This window comes from Marmota flaviventris, chromosome 9, assembly GCF_047511675.1.
Source record: "Marmota flaviventris isolate mMarFla1 chromosome 9, mMarFla1.hap1, whole genome shotgun sequence".
In the NCBI taxonomy this organism is placed as follows: Eukaryota; Metazoa; Chordata; class Mammalia; order Rodentia; family Sciuridae; genus Marmota; species Marmota flaviventris.
In genome coordinates, this window is record NC_092506.1 from 17,107,381 (window position 1) to 17,127,242 (window position 19,862).

A 19,862-nucleotide genomic window follows, 5' to 3' on the forward strand; every position below is an offset into this window, starting at 1 on the left:
ATGTTTTGACATGATATACATACACACAAAAAATATAATTTGTTCCCCAATATTGTGGTTGTACGTGACATGCAGTTATATTGGTGGAATATTCTTATACAAGGATAGGAAAATTATGTCAGATTAATTTCACTCTTTCCTCTTCCCCCTCTCTTCATTGTGTTCCTCTTTGTCTAATCCAGAAAACTCTTATTCTTTCCCTCCTTTTTTGTAGGTTAAAATCCACATATTAGAGACAATATTCTGCCTTTGGATTTTTGGGCCCGGCTTATTCATTTAGCATGATTAACTCCAGATCCATCCATTTACCAGCAAATGCCATAATTTCATTCTTCTTTAAGGCTGAGTAATATTCTGTTGTGTATACAAACCACATTTTATTTATTTGTTCATCTGTTGTAGGGCATATCTTGGCTATTGTGAATTGAGCTGCTATAAACATTGACTTGGATGCATCACTGTTGTATGCTGATTTAAAGTCTTTTGGTCATAAACTGAGGAGTGTGATAACTGAGTTGAAAAAAAAAAAACCAGAAAATAATAATGAATTCATTTTGGCTATAGTGGCAGACAAAGCAAAGAAAGTTCATGGAAGTAGAAAAGTATGATAGGATCAGAAGATGAGAAATGTGTAATTGAAAATTATGTAACATATAACAATTGTTGAAACACTATGAATATTAAATAGCTAATATGAAAATAAACAAATAAATCATAAGGCATAGAATTTAGTAACAGTTACTAAAAATGTGACAATTCCCTGCACTGAAATCAATGAATATTTAAATTTTAGGGTATAATACAAGGCCTATGTCTCTAAGGTACAACTCTTCACCCATCCTCTACCTCACTCTGAGGATGAAAATTTCAATGGAAATTTTATTTTGTGAAGCTGTGCAACACAACACAAAGACATAATAAAGAACAAATAAAGAAAGAGGGACATATCGATATAATTGGAGAGATAAAGGGGCTTTGCACAGCCCTGAGCCCATATTCTAGACACAAGTACTGTATTTCTGAATGCCCATGGTAATTTCATCAACATCATTCACTTCAAAGAAAATAGGTCATATCACTTTGGGGTTCATGTCAGTTTCTACCTTTCTGTTCTTCAGTCTGAGAAAACATGTTGAATCTCTGTACTTCTGTTTTTTTTTTTTTTTGTTTTTTTTTTGTTTTTTTTTTAACATCACAATACCCATGGTTTTACTTCTATTTATCTTAGATTTAGGGGGTTTTTGCTACAAATGGTGAACACTAATTTTGTAAAACAAAACTTAATATCTATGTAGTAGCTTTAAAAAAATCTCACAAATAATGTCTTGGTTAGTTTAACAAAGGTAAAATAAATATATAATTTAGAATAACTATATGTATTTTAGAATATGAAAAGAGTCTCTTACTTGAAAATATGAAACTTTCTAAAGACAATCCAATCATAGATGATATGGGCACTTTTGATACCATGAGCTAAATCCTTTGTCTGTGAGTGTTCAAGAAAACACTTGCTACCTACTGGGAATGCCTTATAGAAGAAAGAAGATACCGTTGAACTGCACTTTATTTATGTCTAATCACAATTTTTAACTGCTCTTATGATCTAAATGTTTGCTCATCAGATAAGAGTGAAGATTGATGTGACTTGTAGGTCATGCTCACAAGTACCAGAATGGAACTCTCAGAGAAAGAGTCGTTCTAAAGATGTCAGGGACATTAACAGTCAGAGGTCAAAACACAGAAAACTCTAAGGAAAGCAGGCACATGAATTTAGAATGTATAGAAGTAGCCAGGCCCTAGAACCACAGTGGCTGGAAAGGAAGAGAATCTGCAGGGAGAGAATATTTTCTATAACTACCTGACTTAATTTCCATAACATCTCTGTAGGAAAAAAAAAAAAAAAAAAAGATACCATGGAATCCATATTGCTTTTCATCTAAAAAATATTAAGAACACAAACTTATATGAAAATACATATGACTCTCACAATCATCAGAAGTAATCATATTTACTATTTGTACAGAATCACTCATATCATAAACATGTATAAATATGAGATTGGACTTCAACTCATTCCCTCCTTTCTGATGTAGTTTTAACCTTCCACAGATTTCTCATGGCGTTTTTCACCTCTGCATTCCTCAGTGTGTAGATGAGTGGGTTGAGGAAGGGTGTGCCAATGGTATAAAACACTGTCACCATCTTGTCCATGGGGAACGTGGTTGGGGGGCGTGTATATATGAATATACAGGGGACAAAGAACAAGACAACAACAATTATGTGAGATGTGCAAGTTGACAGTGCTTTTTTCCTCCCTTCTGCACTGTGGTTTCTCAAGGAACGAAGGATGACAACGTATGAGATCATTAAAATCGTTAAACTGACTAAGCAAATTGCCCCATTGTTAGTCACCAACAGCAGATTCGACAAATAAGTGTCTGTGCAGGCAAGTTTAAACAAGGGCTGCAGATCACAGCAGTAATGGTCAATCAAGTTGGGTCCACAGAAGGGCAATCTCAAGGCCAGGATAGTCTGAGAAATGGAATGCATAAAGGACCCTATCCAGGCAAAGACAATCAAGATGTGACAGACCTGCCTCCTCATGATCCTTGGGTAATGCAAAGGCTTACAGATGGCCACATAGCGATCAGCGGCCATGAGGATGAGGACAAGGATCTCCATGCAGCCAAATAAGTGTAGTGCAAAGATTTGTGTCATGCACTCATTGTAGGATATGACTTTTTTGGTAGAGAGAGCATCCACAATGAGTTTAGGGGCTGTGGATGTTGAATAGCAGGAATCAGCAAAGGACAGATAAAATAAGAAATAATACATGGGGCTTTCAAGTGTCCTGCTGGATTTAATGGTCACAATAACAAGTGTATTCCCCACTACAGTTCCAATGTAGAAAATTAAGATGATTAAAAACACCATTTTCTGCCTGAGAGGATCCTGTGTCAATCCTAGCAATATGAACTCAGTTATGTTACTATTTTGCCACATGGTTTCAGTTGATGTGAGGACATCACAAATTGGAAATAATCTGCAAAGGAAAAAAAACGTAAAAAAAAGTAGTAAATTTTGAAATTAAATATATATTCTCAGTCATGAAACTACAACTTTACAATGGGTGTTTTCCATTAGAACCTCCAATAGGCGCCAATCATTTTTCATTTCAGGTATTTTGTTTTTCTGGATAATATAGAATCCCTAGAAACAATTTCATGCATTTACCAGATTGGATATGACAATGATTAAATAAGACATAGAAAATATAATGAAAAAGCAAATGTTTCATCAAGCAAAATTAAACATTATGGGATTTGACATGGGTAGTAATTTTCCAAACTGAATGTGTTTCATAGTCTTCAGCAAGGAGCTATCAATACTAGGGTGATGCATTGCAAATCTAAAGAATGCTTAAGCTTGATTTACCTCAGTAGACATTCACATTATTTGAACCTGGTAGTCCCATTTAAATAATACTTATAGAATAAACATGTTGAATATGTTGAACATTCCAGTAATGATGGTTTAAACATTTGAAATTGCATCTTTTAAAATTTAAGCATTCACACACACACACACACACACACACACACACACACACACAATGAGAGAGAGAGAAAGGTAGAAACAGAGATAATGAATCTACCGCAGTATGCTTTCACCTTTCTTGAACCTACTAATGCAGTTTAATATATTTATTTAATGAATATTCTAAACATTCAAAAATGACTTTCTAAACATTTGAGATTGCCTTCCTGAAGGAAAAACAAAGGAAAACAATAGAAACAATAAATAAAATTTTATGAATAAATAAGACAGTTGCTCTGCTCTATCAAAAGACTTAGTTTAAACTTTTGTTTAACTAAATCAATCACATTTTATTATACTGCTTAAAACATTCTAGACTTTCTTATGTCCAAATCCAGCATCTATCATTAAATTATGTACTTTTTATAATATTATGTTTTCCAAACTCAAATTCTTATTCTTTATTTTTATGAATCCTTGAAAATGTTTTCTTAAAACCCCAGGAGACACATTAAAATAAAGGAACAAGATAAGAACGTATATGAATCAGAATATTTTTCCAAATTTCAACTTTATGACTAAACAATAAGGATTTTTGCAAATGTTAACAATGAATCCTCCAGTTCAGAGCTGCAACTTTCAATAGAACTACAATTAATATTATCAGGTGTTCCATTTGCTGATTTCAAGGAAGAAAAGAGAAATAAAATGGCAATTCATTTATTTTGACTATACCATATATGGTACAAATGTGTCCATGAACCTTGTCATGTGTGTTCGCCAAATGATAGCACAGTCAAAAGCAAAAGTTAACTCTGAAGTGCATAAAATATATTTAAATATCTCTTGCCAGAAGAAAGCATACTTGCTCCAAATTTAAATGGATTTCACAGGTCAACTTAAAAAAAAGAAAAGGAACAAACACAGAATTGGCAAATTACAAATTTTAATAGACACCCTGTTCCTTAATAGAAAGAATCACAAGGGAGCTTGATTTTTATTCACAAGTACATTCAAATTAGAATTTCAAATTGATATATTTTCAGCTCTCAAATTAAAACAGTGATTTTATAATGAATGTCTTTAAATAAATAGTTAATGACAAAGATGTAGAAAACTGCTAATTCTCAATATTCTTGGTAGAGATTTAAATGGGCACAATCTCTCAGGGAGTAATTTTCAACATTCATAAATAATAGTATTTACAACAATACTAAAATATATTTCTTATAGAACTATATAGCCACTCATGGTCACAAAGAGCTTCCTAGTAGCCCTTTCCCTGGAGGTGAAAGATAGGTAGTAATTTAGTGCCCATATCAGCCTCAGTGAGATTGAGTGGATAAGGAATATTATTATGAAAACATTGAAAAATTATATATATACACACACACACACATGCCTTAAAATACATTCCAAATTAAAATTTAAGAAATCAGAGCAGTGCTGGAGAAGGAGATTGACTTTTTCCACATAAGAAAGCTTTTCTTATGAGAGAATCACTAAAAAAGTTATTCCTATAGTTGGACCACAAAGACAGCATAGGATGAAACTCCAAAGTTTAAATATCAAAACACATCCACAGTTTCATATATGCATTTAAATGAAGGATTGTAATACAACCACAAAATAAATTTCTGATATGACAAAAGAAGGAGGAGGAGGAGGAGGAGGAGGAGGAGGAGGAGGAGGAGGAGGAGGAGGAGGAGGAGGAGGAGGAGGAGGAGGAGGAGGAGGAGGAGGAGGAGGAGGAGGAGGAGGAGGAGGAGGAGGAGGAGGAGGAGGAGGAGGAGAAGAAGAAGAAGAAGAAGAAGAAGAAGAAGAAGAAGAAGAAGAAGAAGAAGAAGAAGAAGAAATCAGACATGTGTGCTTTGGGTTGTAACATTGTTGTTCATAGGAGGCGATTATACATTACATAAACATATGTCTTACTAGAAGGATACCAAAACAGCAACGTGTTCATCATCTCTGAATAGGAAAGGATATTGTATTCTTGGCATTAGTGCTTAGAGGAAGACTTGCTGTTATGAAGTACTCATTATAGTAACATTTGAAAATGTGTCATATTTTTTATTAGGGCTTTGTAGTTATACATATTAGTTGGGTTCATCACAAAATACTCATACATACATGAAAATCAATTTCATTTCATAATCCCCCTTGTTCCCTCCCTCTTTTCTCTCCCTGACTCTCTCCCCTCTCCCATTCTCTTTCCTCTACTCTGACTTCTTTTTGCTCATTTACTAATTTACATTTGATGGGTTCTTTGTGTTATCCTATCCTTTCCTCCCCTTTCCCTTTATTTTACACTGGCTCCTGCATATGTGAGAAAACATTTGACCTTTGACTTTGTGAGTTTGGCTAATTTCACTTAGCATATTCTCCACTTTCATCCAAAAATGTGTTATATTCTTGATCCATTCAAAATAAGGCTTTGAAAACCCTTACCTTAGGAGAAGGTCTCTTCACACTTGTATGTAACTTAGCCTTAACAATTATCTTCTGATGTAGGAAGGAGGCAGTGTGGTATTCCCCAGGCAGCATTATGATCCAGAGACTTGATTTGTCATGGTGAGTTGGTTTCAGGGGTATCATAGAAATCCAGTGCTCTTTGATCACATTACACACCACATTGCCATTATCTATAGATTTGTTTGCTTTCATGAGATTTTCCACATGCACTCAAACAAAAGTAAATATCAAACAGATAAACTAACACGTGAAAGTGTCATAAATAGATAAGAGAGATGTACATTAGAATGAAGCAACATAAAGAAGGAAACTTTATCCGTCCATCATATCTATATTTCTTATAGATAAAATGCAATAATGTTCCATACTCTGCTATGTTCAATGGCCAGGAAGAGAAGGAATGTTTTCATTCTACGGTATCCATGGCAATATCATCACCACTGGGAACCATGAAGTATTTTCCTGGAACACACTAATAGATACTGTTTTCCTTTGCTTCTCATCTCCCTGTCTACCAATATTCCTTACCCACAGAGTAGTGCCCATGTCCATCAGCAACTGCTGTGCATGCTTCCTGTTTCCATATTCTTTTCTTTGATTTTAGTGCTCTCAGAGAAGTCCCTAAAATTTCTATGTTCTATAAATGCCTCATGTGCCCTAGATACTAGCTGTAGCATTGATAAAACTAATTTCTTGCAACTACTAAATATGACTAAGTTACTTCCAAGTGCAATTCTTCCTTTCTTTGCTAAATCTTATAAAAGTTAAGTATGATCAGTTGCCCTTTTTTCTTCCCAAGGCAATTTGGAAGTCATTTATTCAAAGGAGAATAAAAAAAAATATGTCTCTAATTCTGTCTGAATCAAGATCACTTTGAACATGGGATTTGAGGCTTTGGTTCTCATCTACATTTTAGAAGACAAGCTAAGTTAGTCCCAGATTCACCCATTTCCTTAAATTTATGATCACACAGGATTCTAGCTATGAAGGCTTCTCTTTTGCCATCCTGGGAGGAGTATTTATACACAAATGATGCTAAACACAGGAAACTGGGGAAGGGCTGTCCTCTAAATTGTCCCTTCCCTCCCAATTAAGAAACACAAACAAAATATGATAATTAATTAACCTACAATTTGACTTAGATCCTTGTAAAAAGAGGTGTAAATTTGCTAAAGAGTTTTAGAACATGAAACAATAATTGTCTAGGGCCCTGGTATTATTTTTAGTACCATTCTCCAATAGAAATCTCAGGGTTTCTTGATGAAATGGCTGATTGTACATCTGGGGCACAAATTATATGGACAATTGAACATTATGTAGTGGCATAAAGTAGGGAATTCTAGAATGCACATACATTAATGAGCATATGTGGCAAGGAAATTGGAGTCAGCTGATAGAACCCACCACAGTCAAAGCTATAAATAAGTAACAAAATATTGAAATATAGCCTAAAGTATAAAATAAATATCCACAAGTGTCCAAGTAAATATTGAATAACTAACAAAATAGGAATTATAAAACACCTCCCATGAAAAATTCCAAATGACCATTTATAAATTTTACTGCTTTAGGTACTTCATATAAATGGAATCATACAGCATTAGGCTTTTTGTGAATGGCTAATCTTTATTAATATCCTCAAACTTTATCCATGTTGTAGCAAGTACTGGAATATTCTTTTAATACTGGATTTTTCCATGGTATGTATATATCACATTTTTAATCCATTCATTTGTTGTAGATCACTTGAATTGCTTATGTGCTTTGGCTATTGAAAATAAGTCCGCTATGTACATGAGTGTACATGAAAATTTTGTCTCAAAAGTCCATGAGTTCAATTATTTTGAGTTTATATGTGAAAATGGAATGGTGGATCACCCAGTAGTACTATTTTTTTTAGGAGAAATGTCTTTCATAGAAGTCAATCATTTTATATCCCTATGAACAGGGGGATTTATTTTTAAACATCTATTTTTAAACATCTTTACCAATTCTTTTCATTTAATATATTTTTAGTTGTAGATGGACACAATATCTTTATTTATTTACCTCTATGTGGTACTGAGGATCCAACCCAGTTCCCCACGTATGTTAGGCAAGTGCTCTACCACTGAGCCACAATTCCAGCTCTCCAAGTCTTCTTTTCAGTAGTAGTCACCTGAAATGTTATTACTCTTATGCTTTTGATATTCACATTTCCCTGTGCACAGTGATGTTGAGCATCGTTTCTTCTGCTTAATAACCATTTGTGTATCTTCTTTGAAGAAATGTCTATTCAGTACTCTTTTTGAAAATTGAGTTTTTATTTGACGTTTAGTCATAGGAGTTTACGTGTGTGTGTGTGTGTGTGTGTACATATTTCTGGATATTATCTATGATCACATAAGACTGCATACATTTCTCCCACCCATTCCATGGGTTCTCTTTTCATTTTATTAATTATACCCTTTGATATAAAGAGAGCTAATATTTAGATGAAGACCAATTAATCTAGTTTTCTTCTGTTATGGATGCATTTGTGTTAGTCTGAGAAATAATATTCTAATAGAATGTCCTGAAGCTTCTTCACTATGTTCTCTTCTGATATTTTTAGGGTTTTAACTTGGAAATATTTGATCTATTTCGAGGTGATTTTTGTTTGGTATAACATAAGGATCCAGCTTTAGTGTTTTACATGAGAAAATCTAATGTTTCCAGCATCACACATTGATGATTCTCCCTTTCCCATCGAATGGTCTTATCCCTTTTACGGGAAATGATTTGGTGATATCTGAGAGGTATTATTTTTGAGCTCTTTATTTTATTCCATTGTTAAGTCTCTTTTGTATTGTGACATACTCTTGAATATTATAGTTTCTATTCTTATTATTAAGACAAATTATAAAAATTAGTGGGATCCACTATGGTATTTGTACACATGCAACATCACCCATTAACAATAATTACACACCCTCCATCCACCTTCATCCCCATGTGTCACCTCCACTGACACCCCTCTCGTTCACAAGGAAACATTTGTCACTTTCAGAATATTTTTTTTTTCTGAACAAAATATACATATTCAGATTCCACATGTAAGAGAGAACATGTAGTAGTTGTAGTCTATGTCTGGATTACCATTATTTGTTTGTTTGTTTGTTTTGCTTTTGTTTTGGCCCTGGGGATTCAACCCAGGGGCATTTAACTACTAAGATACACCCCAAGACCTTCTTATTTATTTATTTATTTTTTTTAATTTTGAGATAGGGTCTTTCAAGTTACTTAGGGCCAATCATTGTACATTCTGTAAAGAGGAGGATCATTGAGAAGGAAAATGTGTAAAATGTTTCCAAGCTAATTTACCCATGTTCAGTAAGACTGTGGTCCATCCTGGCAGATGTTAGAATTGATAGAGAAAAATGGAAGAAACCAATCATTTTTTTTACAAGTTTCTGGAGTAACTCCTGAGAAGTTTCAGCTGACCTTGATATAAAAAATGAGAGAGTTTAGTTTTGGGACAACATGGGGTAACTGAGTTGGTCTTAAAGAGTCAACAGGAAATTATAATCAAAGAAAATGCATTAATGCTAGATTTAAAAAATGTAAAAAAAAGATTTCTATATCGGTATTTAAAAGGGAAAGGCAATGATCTTTTTAAATATAACTTCAGATGTTCACTTTTGATAGCCAAAAGTTAAATGGGATTTTATGAATAAATATCTAATAGAAACTGTTAAAAAAAAGTCCTGAATCCCACTGCTGTGTATAAATAAAATACACCAACAAAAAATAAAGTAAAAACTATAGGTCGTGGTGGCTCATGCCTGTAATCCCAGCAGATCCTGAAGGCTGAGGCAGGAGGATCCCTAGTTCAAAGCCAGCCTCAGCAAAATGAGGCACTAAGCAACTCAGTGACATCCTGTCTCTAAATGAAAAATACAAAATAGGGTTAGGGATGTGCCTCAGTGGTTGAGTGGTTCTGAGTTGCATCACCAGTAATCCTTCTCCCCTGATAAAAATAAAAAAATAAACAAATAAAGTAAAAGAGTGGAAAAAAATTCCCGCTACACACTCACACATACACACAACAATGTAAAAAATACAAAAAGTGGGAAAAAATAATCTGCTAAGTTAAGTTTATCCCAAGATAATTTGATTCTGATCTAAGAGATCTGTCTTTTAAAAACACAGATATTGAGAAACTATTGAAGCTTACATGCCTAACCTCACTACACTGTTACCTGTTACTGTTGTGGCTTTATATTTCTTAATCTCCTAGTAAAATATGTATTTTCCAGATTACAACAATTCCATGGTTAAGTCCCATAGTTCTTCTCAAGCTCCAAGTGGCTCCAAAGGCTTAGCCACATTTAAAATATCACAGGGCAGATGGATGTTAGACACTGATCACTCTCCAGGTTGCTGATAGCCTGGATACCATAATCAAGGCTTTCACTAAGTGAAATGGTTGACTTCCTAACTGCCATGATGATACAAAACAGGGGAGCCTGGACCACTCAGGAGAGGCCATTATAATTTCCTTAGGAAGCATAGGAGTAATCCTAAAACAGGTGTGGAGAGATCATCCACTGGTAGTGGGAGGGCATTTCTACAGAAAATGAAGAGGCTTTTTTTTTTTTTCACTTGCAAAAATTCTTATTTCTCTCTCTTCAATATTCTCAATTTACTAATCCATTTGGTGATGGAAGTCAGAACCTAGTTCTCACCCATATTTCTTCTCTTTCTAATCATCCTTATATATCAGTTCTGTTGTCTATAAGTTTTTAAAATATTTGGGGAACAATTTCTCTCTCTCCATGTCAGTTAATGTTCAATAGATACAGAACTTGAGATGAAGATGTTTACCAAGTGACATACAGAAGTCAGGGAAACTAATATGGTACAGACAAAAAGAAAAATACTTTCAGGTTTCTTGAAGAAGGGTGGGAGACAGATTCATATAATTTTTTTTAAAGAGAGAGAGAGAGAGAGATAATTTATATATATATAGTTTTCAGTGGACACAACATCTTTGTTTGTATGTGGTGCTGAGGATTGAACCCGGGCCGCACACATGCCAGGCGAGCACACATCCCCAGCCCAGATTCATATAAATTTGGGGTAGTGCTCAGGGTTGCTACCTCAAGCATATACAACTTCTCTTTAATTTTAGGGATCTGGATCTGCAGAGTGGCTCAAGTCTGGAAGTTGATTGAGGGAACATGACTTTCTCATTTGAGGATTCAGTTTTTATTCCACTCAAACTAGAAATTTTCTGCTTAACTATATCAAGAAAGAAGTCATCAGGATTTCTGTAGTATGTCACTACTAGGAAGCCTAAAATCAATCAGCCAAAGTCATAGATCTTTTCAGGTCAGCTAGTTTCTTATTGGACTCTGTTGTTCCCTTGTTACTATCTAGGGGTGTTGAGTTCATTGATTCTGTTCAGCAAAGCATTGCAGAGCAAGACACAGAGCAGGAGGTTTATTGTAAAAGTGATAGGGACACACTTCTACAAAAAGAAGACCTTCTTTTTATGTTCTCTGGAATTTTCTCATTTTCTTATCTCCTGTCCTGTCTGTACTCTCCTCACTATTATTGATTGATATCCCCTCTGTCCACACATCTGTTTTAGTTTTTCTACTGGATCCCTGGCTTAGGAGCAGGAATACAGACTTATATGTCTGATTGGATCCCTGCTGTGTCCAGGAGCACTTCCATCAAGCAGACCCTCTCCAGGCTTCTTTGTTCTCATCCTGTCCCCTGACCTCCTTACTTGCCATCTTGCCATCTTGCCCTGGCTGCCTGAGCCCTTCAATATCTCCCTCACACTGTGGTAAACACACCACCAAAACCTTGGAGGTTGAGAGATGCCTCTTGACCCCTGCTATCCCTGGAGCCAAGTATTCATTTTGTAGTTAGAGTTTCCACTCTGGGGACCACAGTTTCTACTGAGGGGGCCCCTCTAACAGGGAAGAGCAATCACAGAAGGCTTCAAGGATGTCAGGGCTCCTCTCACACACTTACTACTCATAGTTATGATGAAAGTTATGTCTTCTGGACTCTCCTAGGGTGGGCAAGTAGGTCTTAAATAACAAATCATACTGCATTCTGATTTCTCTATGCCTTTGAATTCCTTTAAGCCCTAAACATCCTAATTCACTCAATGTGAGCTTCATTTGGTCCTTGTTGTTGCAGTCAAATAAACAGAGTTCCTTTCAACTTCCTGACCTGCATGGCTAAAGAGAGCATCTGATTAATGAAGCCTGTATCAGTAAATTTGATCCGATCCAAATTTATGTCTATTTCATCATGCTTGCATATTCTTTGCATATATTCACACATATATTCATGCATTTCTGTCTGCATAAATTAGAAAAATCATGAAGCCTTTGGAGTATATTTCACCTTTTCATGGGTCACACATTGTGGCTCTTTTAAGTCCCTGTTGGGACTTGAGCCTAGTTATAGGTCTAGGAGCCAAGAAGGGGAATGGGGGTTGTTGAGAGCCACAGCGGAAGGGGCCCCAGCAAACTTCCAGCTGCCAGCAAACTTCCAGCTGTCGGCTGATGATTGGCTCACAGTGGCCCCAGCAACTTCTAGCTGATTGGCTCCTCTGCGGTGATGCTAATTGGGCTGTTTCCCTGCCCTTTCAGACCACAGAGCTGCTCATTGGGGGACTTTTTTGGCTCCGCCCATGTGACCCAGCCAATTGACCTCAAGAGCAGGAGGATTGTGGGAGGTGGAGAGGCTGGTGGTTGTGGGAGAGGCTTGTGGGAAGCTGGTGGTGGCAGTTGGGCTCTGAGGGTTTTTCCTGAGGAGCTGTTTTGTTTGGCGTGTGTGGTTCTAAAAATAAAGTTCATTTCTTTTGACAAGTGGCTCCTGAATTGTGCCCAGCCAGACTGCGGCATTTGGTGGCTCGCATGGGGAACGACTGAGGGTAAGTGATAAGGTAAACTGCTCGCCCCTGAGGGCAGGGCGAGAGGATGGTTAGCCATTTTAAGATTCTTCTTTTGTTTTGATTCACTTTTGTTTTAAGTTGCCTGTCCCTGGAGATGAGTGAGATGGAAGAAAAACCGCTCACATCTGAGGAAAAACTATTTGCGTCTGAGGAACAGATAGGGAGAAAGGACGGATGGACATGTCAGGAGGATAGAAAGGCTATAATGATTTTTTGTTGTTCCATTTTTATTTCATTCTGTCTCAGTTTTGTTTGGTGTTATCTTGTTGGGTTGTATTATAGTAGAAATATGGGATCAGAAATTAGTAAAAAACAAACCAAAAGAGTGTTAAGTAAATTGTTAGAGGAAGGAGGCATCCCAGTAAAATCAAGAGCAGTCAGGGCATACGTTGATATAATACAAAAATGTAGCCCATGGCTTTTTAAGGAGGAGTTGTTGAATGTATCAAAATGGAACCATCATGGTGAAGATTTAAAAAGAATAGAAAAGAAAAGCCCAGGGACTCTGCCAGTTGGCACATTGCTATTGTGGACATTCATATCTTGTTTGCTTAGTCCAAAGGCCTCTCAAGCTAGTCAGACAGAGAAAGAAAGGGTAGAGCAGAGAGGGAGCGCAGGGTTGGACATCTGCGCCTCCGCCAGAGCAGTACTAACTCCAGAGATGGGAGTTCAAATCATTCCCACAGGGGTAAAATGACCTCTTCCCAAAGGAACAGTAGGCTTATTATTGGGACACAGCTCTTCTACTCTAAAAGGACTTATGATAAGTCCTGGGGTAATTGATCCTGATTATGAAGGTGAAATAAAAATTATAGCCAGTTCTCCAAAGGGTATATCAGTAATTTCACCAGGAGATAGAATAGCACAGTTACTAATAATACCCAGCCTACATGATAAATTTTCCAGTCGTACTGTAGAAAGAGGTTTCAAGGGATTAGGCTCCACAGGTGTATATTGGGCTATGCTTTCTTTAAATTTAGATTTTCGCCCCATGCTAAAACTAAATACTCAAGGACATGAATTTAATGGGATACTGGATACAGGTGCAGACCTTAGCATCATCTCTCATCAAGAATGGCCAAAACATTGGCCATTACAACAAGCCACTCAAACGCTTTGAGGCCTAGTAGTGGCGACTAATCCCCATAGAAGTGCAATAGTATTAGATTGGAAGGATCCTGAAAGATGTGAAGGAACTATACAGCCATATGTATTGGATCATCTTCCCATAAATTTATGGGAACCAGATGTCCTAGATCAATTAGGTTTGACATTAACAAATAACATCAACCAAAATGCACCCACTATTATGGCTAGACAAGGTTTTAGGAAAGGAAAAAGATTAGAAGAACAAGGTGTAGCAGCACCAATACAAATAGATCAAGGAACAGAGAGACATGGGTTGGATTTTCAGAAAGGGCCACTGAGACAATAAAAATTACTTGGAAATCAGAAAGACCAATATGGGTTCCTCAGTGGCCCCTGACTAAAGAAAAGATACAAGCAGCCCATGACGTGGTCAAACAACAATTAGCGGAAGGACATATACAACCTTCTGTATATCCCCATAATGCTCCCATTTTTGTCATCAAAAAGAAATCTGGTAAATGAAGATTATTGCAAGATTTAAGAGCCATTAATAATGAGGTGGTTATTATGGGACCTGCTCAATCGGGGATTCCTCAATTGTCTGCTTTGCCAAAAACTTGGTATGTTTTAGTTATAGATATTAAAGATTTTTTTTTCAATTCCAATTCATCCTGAGGATAGTCCACGTTTTGCATTTACTATCCCTGCACTGAATCATGAAGGTCCTGATCAGAGATATGAATGGAAAGTACTCCCTCAAGGGATGGCTAACAGCCCAACTATGTGTCAAATTTATGTTAACAAAGTAATCCAACCACTTAGAAATCAAAATCCTGAACTACAAATATTTCACTATATGGATGATGTATTATTAGCACACAAAGATAAAAACACATTGCTAGAATGTTATGCCACACTTACAAACTTATTAAAAAATTATAATCTAGAGATAGCAATAGATAAAGTACAATTAAATTTTCCAATTAATTATTTAGGAGTTCTATTATCCTCGACCATGGTCCGTCCACCAAAAATTCAAATTCGAGTAGATCAACTCAAATCACTTAATGACTTTCAAAAGTTATTAGGAGACATAAATTGGATAAGGCCTTATCTAGGTATACCAACAGGAGAGTTGGGACCTTTATTTGATATCCTAAAAGGTCCATCAGATCCAAATTCACCGCGAATGTTAACGCCTGAAGCAAGAAAGGCATTAAAAATCATTGAAACATATAATGAAAATATGCATTTGGATAGAATTGATATAAGTTTGCCTTTATTATTTATTGTACTACCAACAAAAAATATTCCTACAGGAGTATTTTGGCAAGAAGGTCCATTATTATGTATACATTTATCTTATTCTCCTAACACTATTCTTACTAGGTATCCTGAGGCTGTAGGACAATTAATACTCTAAGGAATAAAAGCAGCAAAGGGAGTGTTTGGAATTTCTCCCAATAAAATTATTATTCTATATACTATGAATCAAATTGATGAGTTAGCTAATGAATTAAATACTTGGGCAATAATCATGTGAAAATCTAATGTTTCATTTGATAACCACTTACCATCTAATCCTTTATTGTCTTTTTGGTCATTGCATCCTGTAATTTTTCCAAAAATGACAAGAGAAACACCTATCATGAATGCTCCAAATATATTCACTGATGGGTCAAATAATGGTACAGCAGCAATAGTTACACCTAATCAAATTTTTACATTTTTAGTACCCAAACAATCAGCTCAAAAGGTAGAGCTTAATGCAGTATTACAAGCTTTTATGATGTTTAAAGATTCTGTATTTAATTTATTTTCCGATAGTCAGTATATAGTTAATGCTATAGTATCCCTTGAAGATGCTGGTAGGATTTCTCCTTCCTCTACTGTTCTCTCTTTGCTTTCCACTATACAAAGTCTAATCTGGGACAGAAAAGATCCATTCTTTATAGGACATATCAGAGCACATACAGGATTGCCTGGAGCCCTTAGTTTGGGCAATGATTTAGCAGATAAAACTATACATGACATACATATTTTCTCTACACTAGAAGAATCTATGAATTTTCATAAAAAGTTCCATGTCAGTGCTAATACTTTACAAAAGCGTTTTAAAATAACTAAGGAACAAGCTAGACAAATAATAAAACAATTTCAAAATTGTGTGACCTTTTTACCACAAGTTAATCTTGGAGTAAATCCTAGAGGATTGATACCTAACCATATTTGGCAGATGGACGTCACGCACTTGCCAGAATTTGGAAAATTAAAGTATTTGCATGTTACAGTTGATACTTCTTCTGGATTTTTGATGGGTTCCCTTCATGCCGGAGAAAAAACTAAAGATGTTATAGCTCATTGCTTACAAAATTTTGCCACCTGTGGGCGTTCCAAAACAGTTAAAAACAGATAATGCCCCTGGTTATACTTCTACCTCTTTTAAACAATTTTGCTCATCATTTGGCATTACTCATATAACAGGAATCCCATACAATCCACAGGGACAAGGAATAGTTGAAAGAGCTCATCAAACTATTAAAATGTACTTATTAAAGCAAAAAGAAGGAATTGGGAAGGGGTATGTATTCCCCAAAGATAAACTTAAAATAACCCTTTTTAGTCTAAACTTTTTAAATTTGGATTCATCAGGGCTTAATGCTGCAGAAAGGCATATGTGTCCAAAAAATGTACATAAGCCCAAGGTACTTTGGAAGGATATTCTAACAGGACAATGGAAAGGTCCTGACCCAGTAATTGTCTGGAGTCGGGGGTCTGTTTGTGTGTTTCCACAGGGAGAACAGCAGCCGATTTGGATTCCAGAGAGATTAACTAAGGTCCTGACCCAGTGATTGTCTGGAGTCAGGGGTCTGTTTGTGGGTTTCCACAGGGAGAACAGCAGCCGATTTGGATTCCAGAAAGATTAACTAAAGTGATTTCTACAGACCAAAAAGAAGATGATTTGGCTCAAATCCATAACAACTGATATCCAAAACTCCAGTTTGGCTATTCTTACATCTGCGACAGAACCAGGATGCTTTTTTCAATATCTATTTTATTATTGCCCTTTCCCATATCATGAAGTTCTATTTTGTTTTTTGAGCTCATATAGACCTAGGTTAATGTTTTGCTGATCAGTTATATTTTTTTGACTATAGAGTTTTTAAACATTGCAATGGAGATTTCACCTGTAAAAAGTTATAAGGCCTTTACTATTATGTTATGTGTTATATGTATTATATTATGTGTGCACACTTGTGTTTTGTGTTATATGTTTGAATGTACATATGTCCATATATCATATATGATGAGCGCTCATGAAAAAATGGATCCAAATATATTTGTTTTTTATTCACGTGATTTAAATGGTTTAATTTAAATTGGGTAAACAGCTGTTGAGGATTGTTTTAATATGTGAACAAAAAAGGAGTTTAACAGATCTGTTTGTTTACTTTCACCTTTCCTTTTCTTTATATTTAATAATTCTGTTCAAGATAATGTAAATTGTTAAGAAAATTGTTTTCTTTTAGTGCCTTCTGGAATGTTACGTAATTTTTTCTTCAGCCATTATTGCCAGAATTCCTATCTTCATCCCAGTTCTGGTGAAGACAAAGATAAAACCAATCTACAGCTTCTGCAATAGCCATCACTGAACTGCTTGCAGAACTTACCTGGACTATGTATAACTTGTATGCATTGTGAACTCACCTGTATGCATTGTGAACTATCTGTTGGTGCAGCGACTTGTGGTAGTGTTGGGGTATTTTTGTTGCTGATGTCATCAGTGGTACAATTTTTCCAAAAGGAGCCATCAATTGGCTTGTCATGGCTGTTCAGCTAAAATTTGGGGGCCAACAGAGGTGAGGCAAAGAACCTCACCCCCCCGCTGATCCAAAGACCTATCCACAGGTGTGGCTGTATACTGGACCGGTAGTCAGTGACGGGTAAGATCCAATTGCAATGGTACCAACCTAAGACAGGAGGCTGACGCCTTGAGGTCAGCTCATCCAATAACAGGTAAGGACCATATGTACTATTGGACAACCTAAGGCAGGCACGGTCCCTAAGCCACATGCTTGTTGTTTAAACAGAGAGGGGGAGATGTTGAGAGCCACAGCCGAAGGGGCCCCAGCAAACTTCCAGCTGCCAGCAAACTTCCAGCTGCTGGCTGATGATTGGCTCACAGCAGCCCCAGCAACTTCTAGCTGATTGGCTCCTCTGCGGTGATGCTCATTGGGCTGTTTCCCTGCCCTTTCAGACCACGGAGCTGCTCATTGGGGGACTTTTTTGGCTTCGCCCACGCGACCCAGCCAATCGGCCTCAAGAGTAGGAGGATTGTGGGAGGTGGAGAGGTTGGTGGTTGTGGGAGAGGCTTGTGGGAAGCTGGTGGTGGCAGTTGGGCTCTGAGGGTTTTTCCTGAGGAGCTGTTTTGTTTGGCATGTGTGGTTCTAAAAATAAAGTTCACTTCTTTTGACAAATGGCTCCTGAATTGTGCCCAGCCAGATTGTGGCAGGGGGTTAGGAGTCAGTCCCAAACAGAGTCAGCCTTGTCTTGCAGAGAACCTTCCTCAGCATTGTGGTTTCTTCAGGCAACTCTGGAGCATTCCTTAGACAGGCTGGGAGACCCCCTGCTGTAGTTGCAGGCACCTCTGCTGGAAATGGAGAGGCCCTTTTCATTTGCAAAATTCTCTCCATTCCATTTCTCACTTCCCTCATCTGTCTTGTGATGGAAGCCAGAACCTGGATCTCACCCATGACTCCTGTGTTCTTAGTCTTCCTCATTAATTGATTACTTTGTCTGTAACTTCTAAATATAATGAAACTATTTCTCTATTTCAGTTTATAATAATGGACCTGATGTGGGGATTTCCATGAATGTGTCCTATGGAAGCCAGGACTGAATAAATCTGATGAGAGAAGGAGAAAATACATGTCCCCAGTGAAGTCAGGCTTTAGACTGGGGCCTTGGCAACTCTGCAGTGATCACTGTGTCACCAAACTTGGTCCCATCCCTGAGGCCAATCCAGTAAGGAAGGCAAGGTTTTAAGGAAAAAAAAATGAAAAAAAAGGAGTTTCACTGTTTTTTGTTTTTTTTTTTTTCCTAGCAAAACAGAAACACAGAGGATTCCTATCCCAGCATCTGTGATTCTCTCCCTCAGAGGCAACAGAAAGATTTTAAAGAGTTGATTCCAAGGAATCCCATTTTTCTCCTGAGATTAGGAGGAGGAACTATGGAGAAGAGATTAGGGAGGGGAAACAGGGGAAAGATAATTTGAGCAACAGGGCTATGTTTAAAGCATGGAATGGACCACTGTTACAATTGTAGTGCCTAATTTGTTCTGCATGGGATGGTGGGACACAACCTTTTTAAGGCTGTTGTGATAGCCTTTTGTTTTCCACCTGAGGGCCATGAAATATTGGAAATAATCCCTGCCTAGAGTCTAGTATTTTCTCTGGTATATTTGGCCAGAGATGATTAAGGCTGTGAACTCCTAGCAGTCCAGAGTCACAGTACCTGGGTCTTGTGCACAGTGGCCTGGTGGAGGGATTTCAGCATGATTTCCATGTTTACCACACTTTGCCTCTTCTCCAGCAGGACCAGAGTTCCAGCCCAGCTTTTCACCCTCAGATCATTATACAAGGCTTCTGCTTCCCTCCTGCCAGTCATATTCCTTCATTCACTGATCATACTGGGGGCCAAGTTATTGTAATCTAAAATATAATTGTATCACTCACCATTAAAAAAAAATGTTCTACATTTTGCTGGTGGTTTTTATCATTAAGCTTTAACTCAATTTTAGATCTTTTTTGCTCATGCATATTTC

General features: G+C 36.8%; 1 protein-coding gene across 1 annotated transcript; it reads right to left on the reverse strand.

Annotated features, from left to right (window-relative positions):
- Window positions 1-2,070: 2,070 nt before the first annotated feature.
- Window positions 2,071-3,003, reverse strand: LOC114093798 (olfactory receptor 4C11-like). Its single transcript, XM_027936709.2, has one exon. It carries the CDS (start codon window positions 3,001-3,003, stop codon window positions 2,071-2,073), a length of 933 nt encoding a protein of 310 aa, XP_027792510.2.
- Window positions 3,004-19,862: the final 16,859 nt, after the last annotated feature.

Excerpts from the sequence above, each read along its gene's own strand:
- LOC114093798 (XM_027936709.2), bottom strand. The coding sequence starts at position 3,003 with ATGTGGCAAAATAGTAACATAACTGAGTTCATATTGCTAGGATTGACA.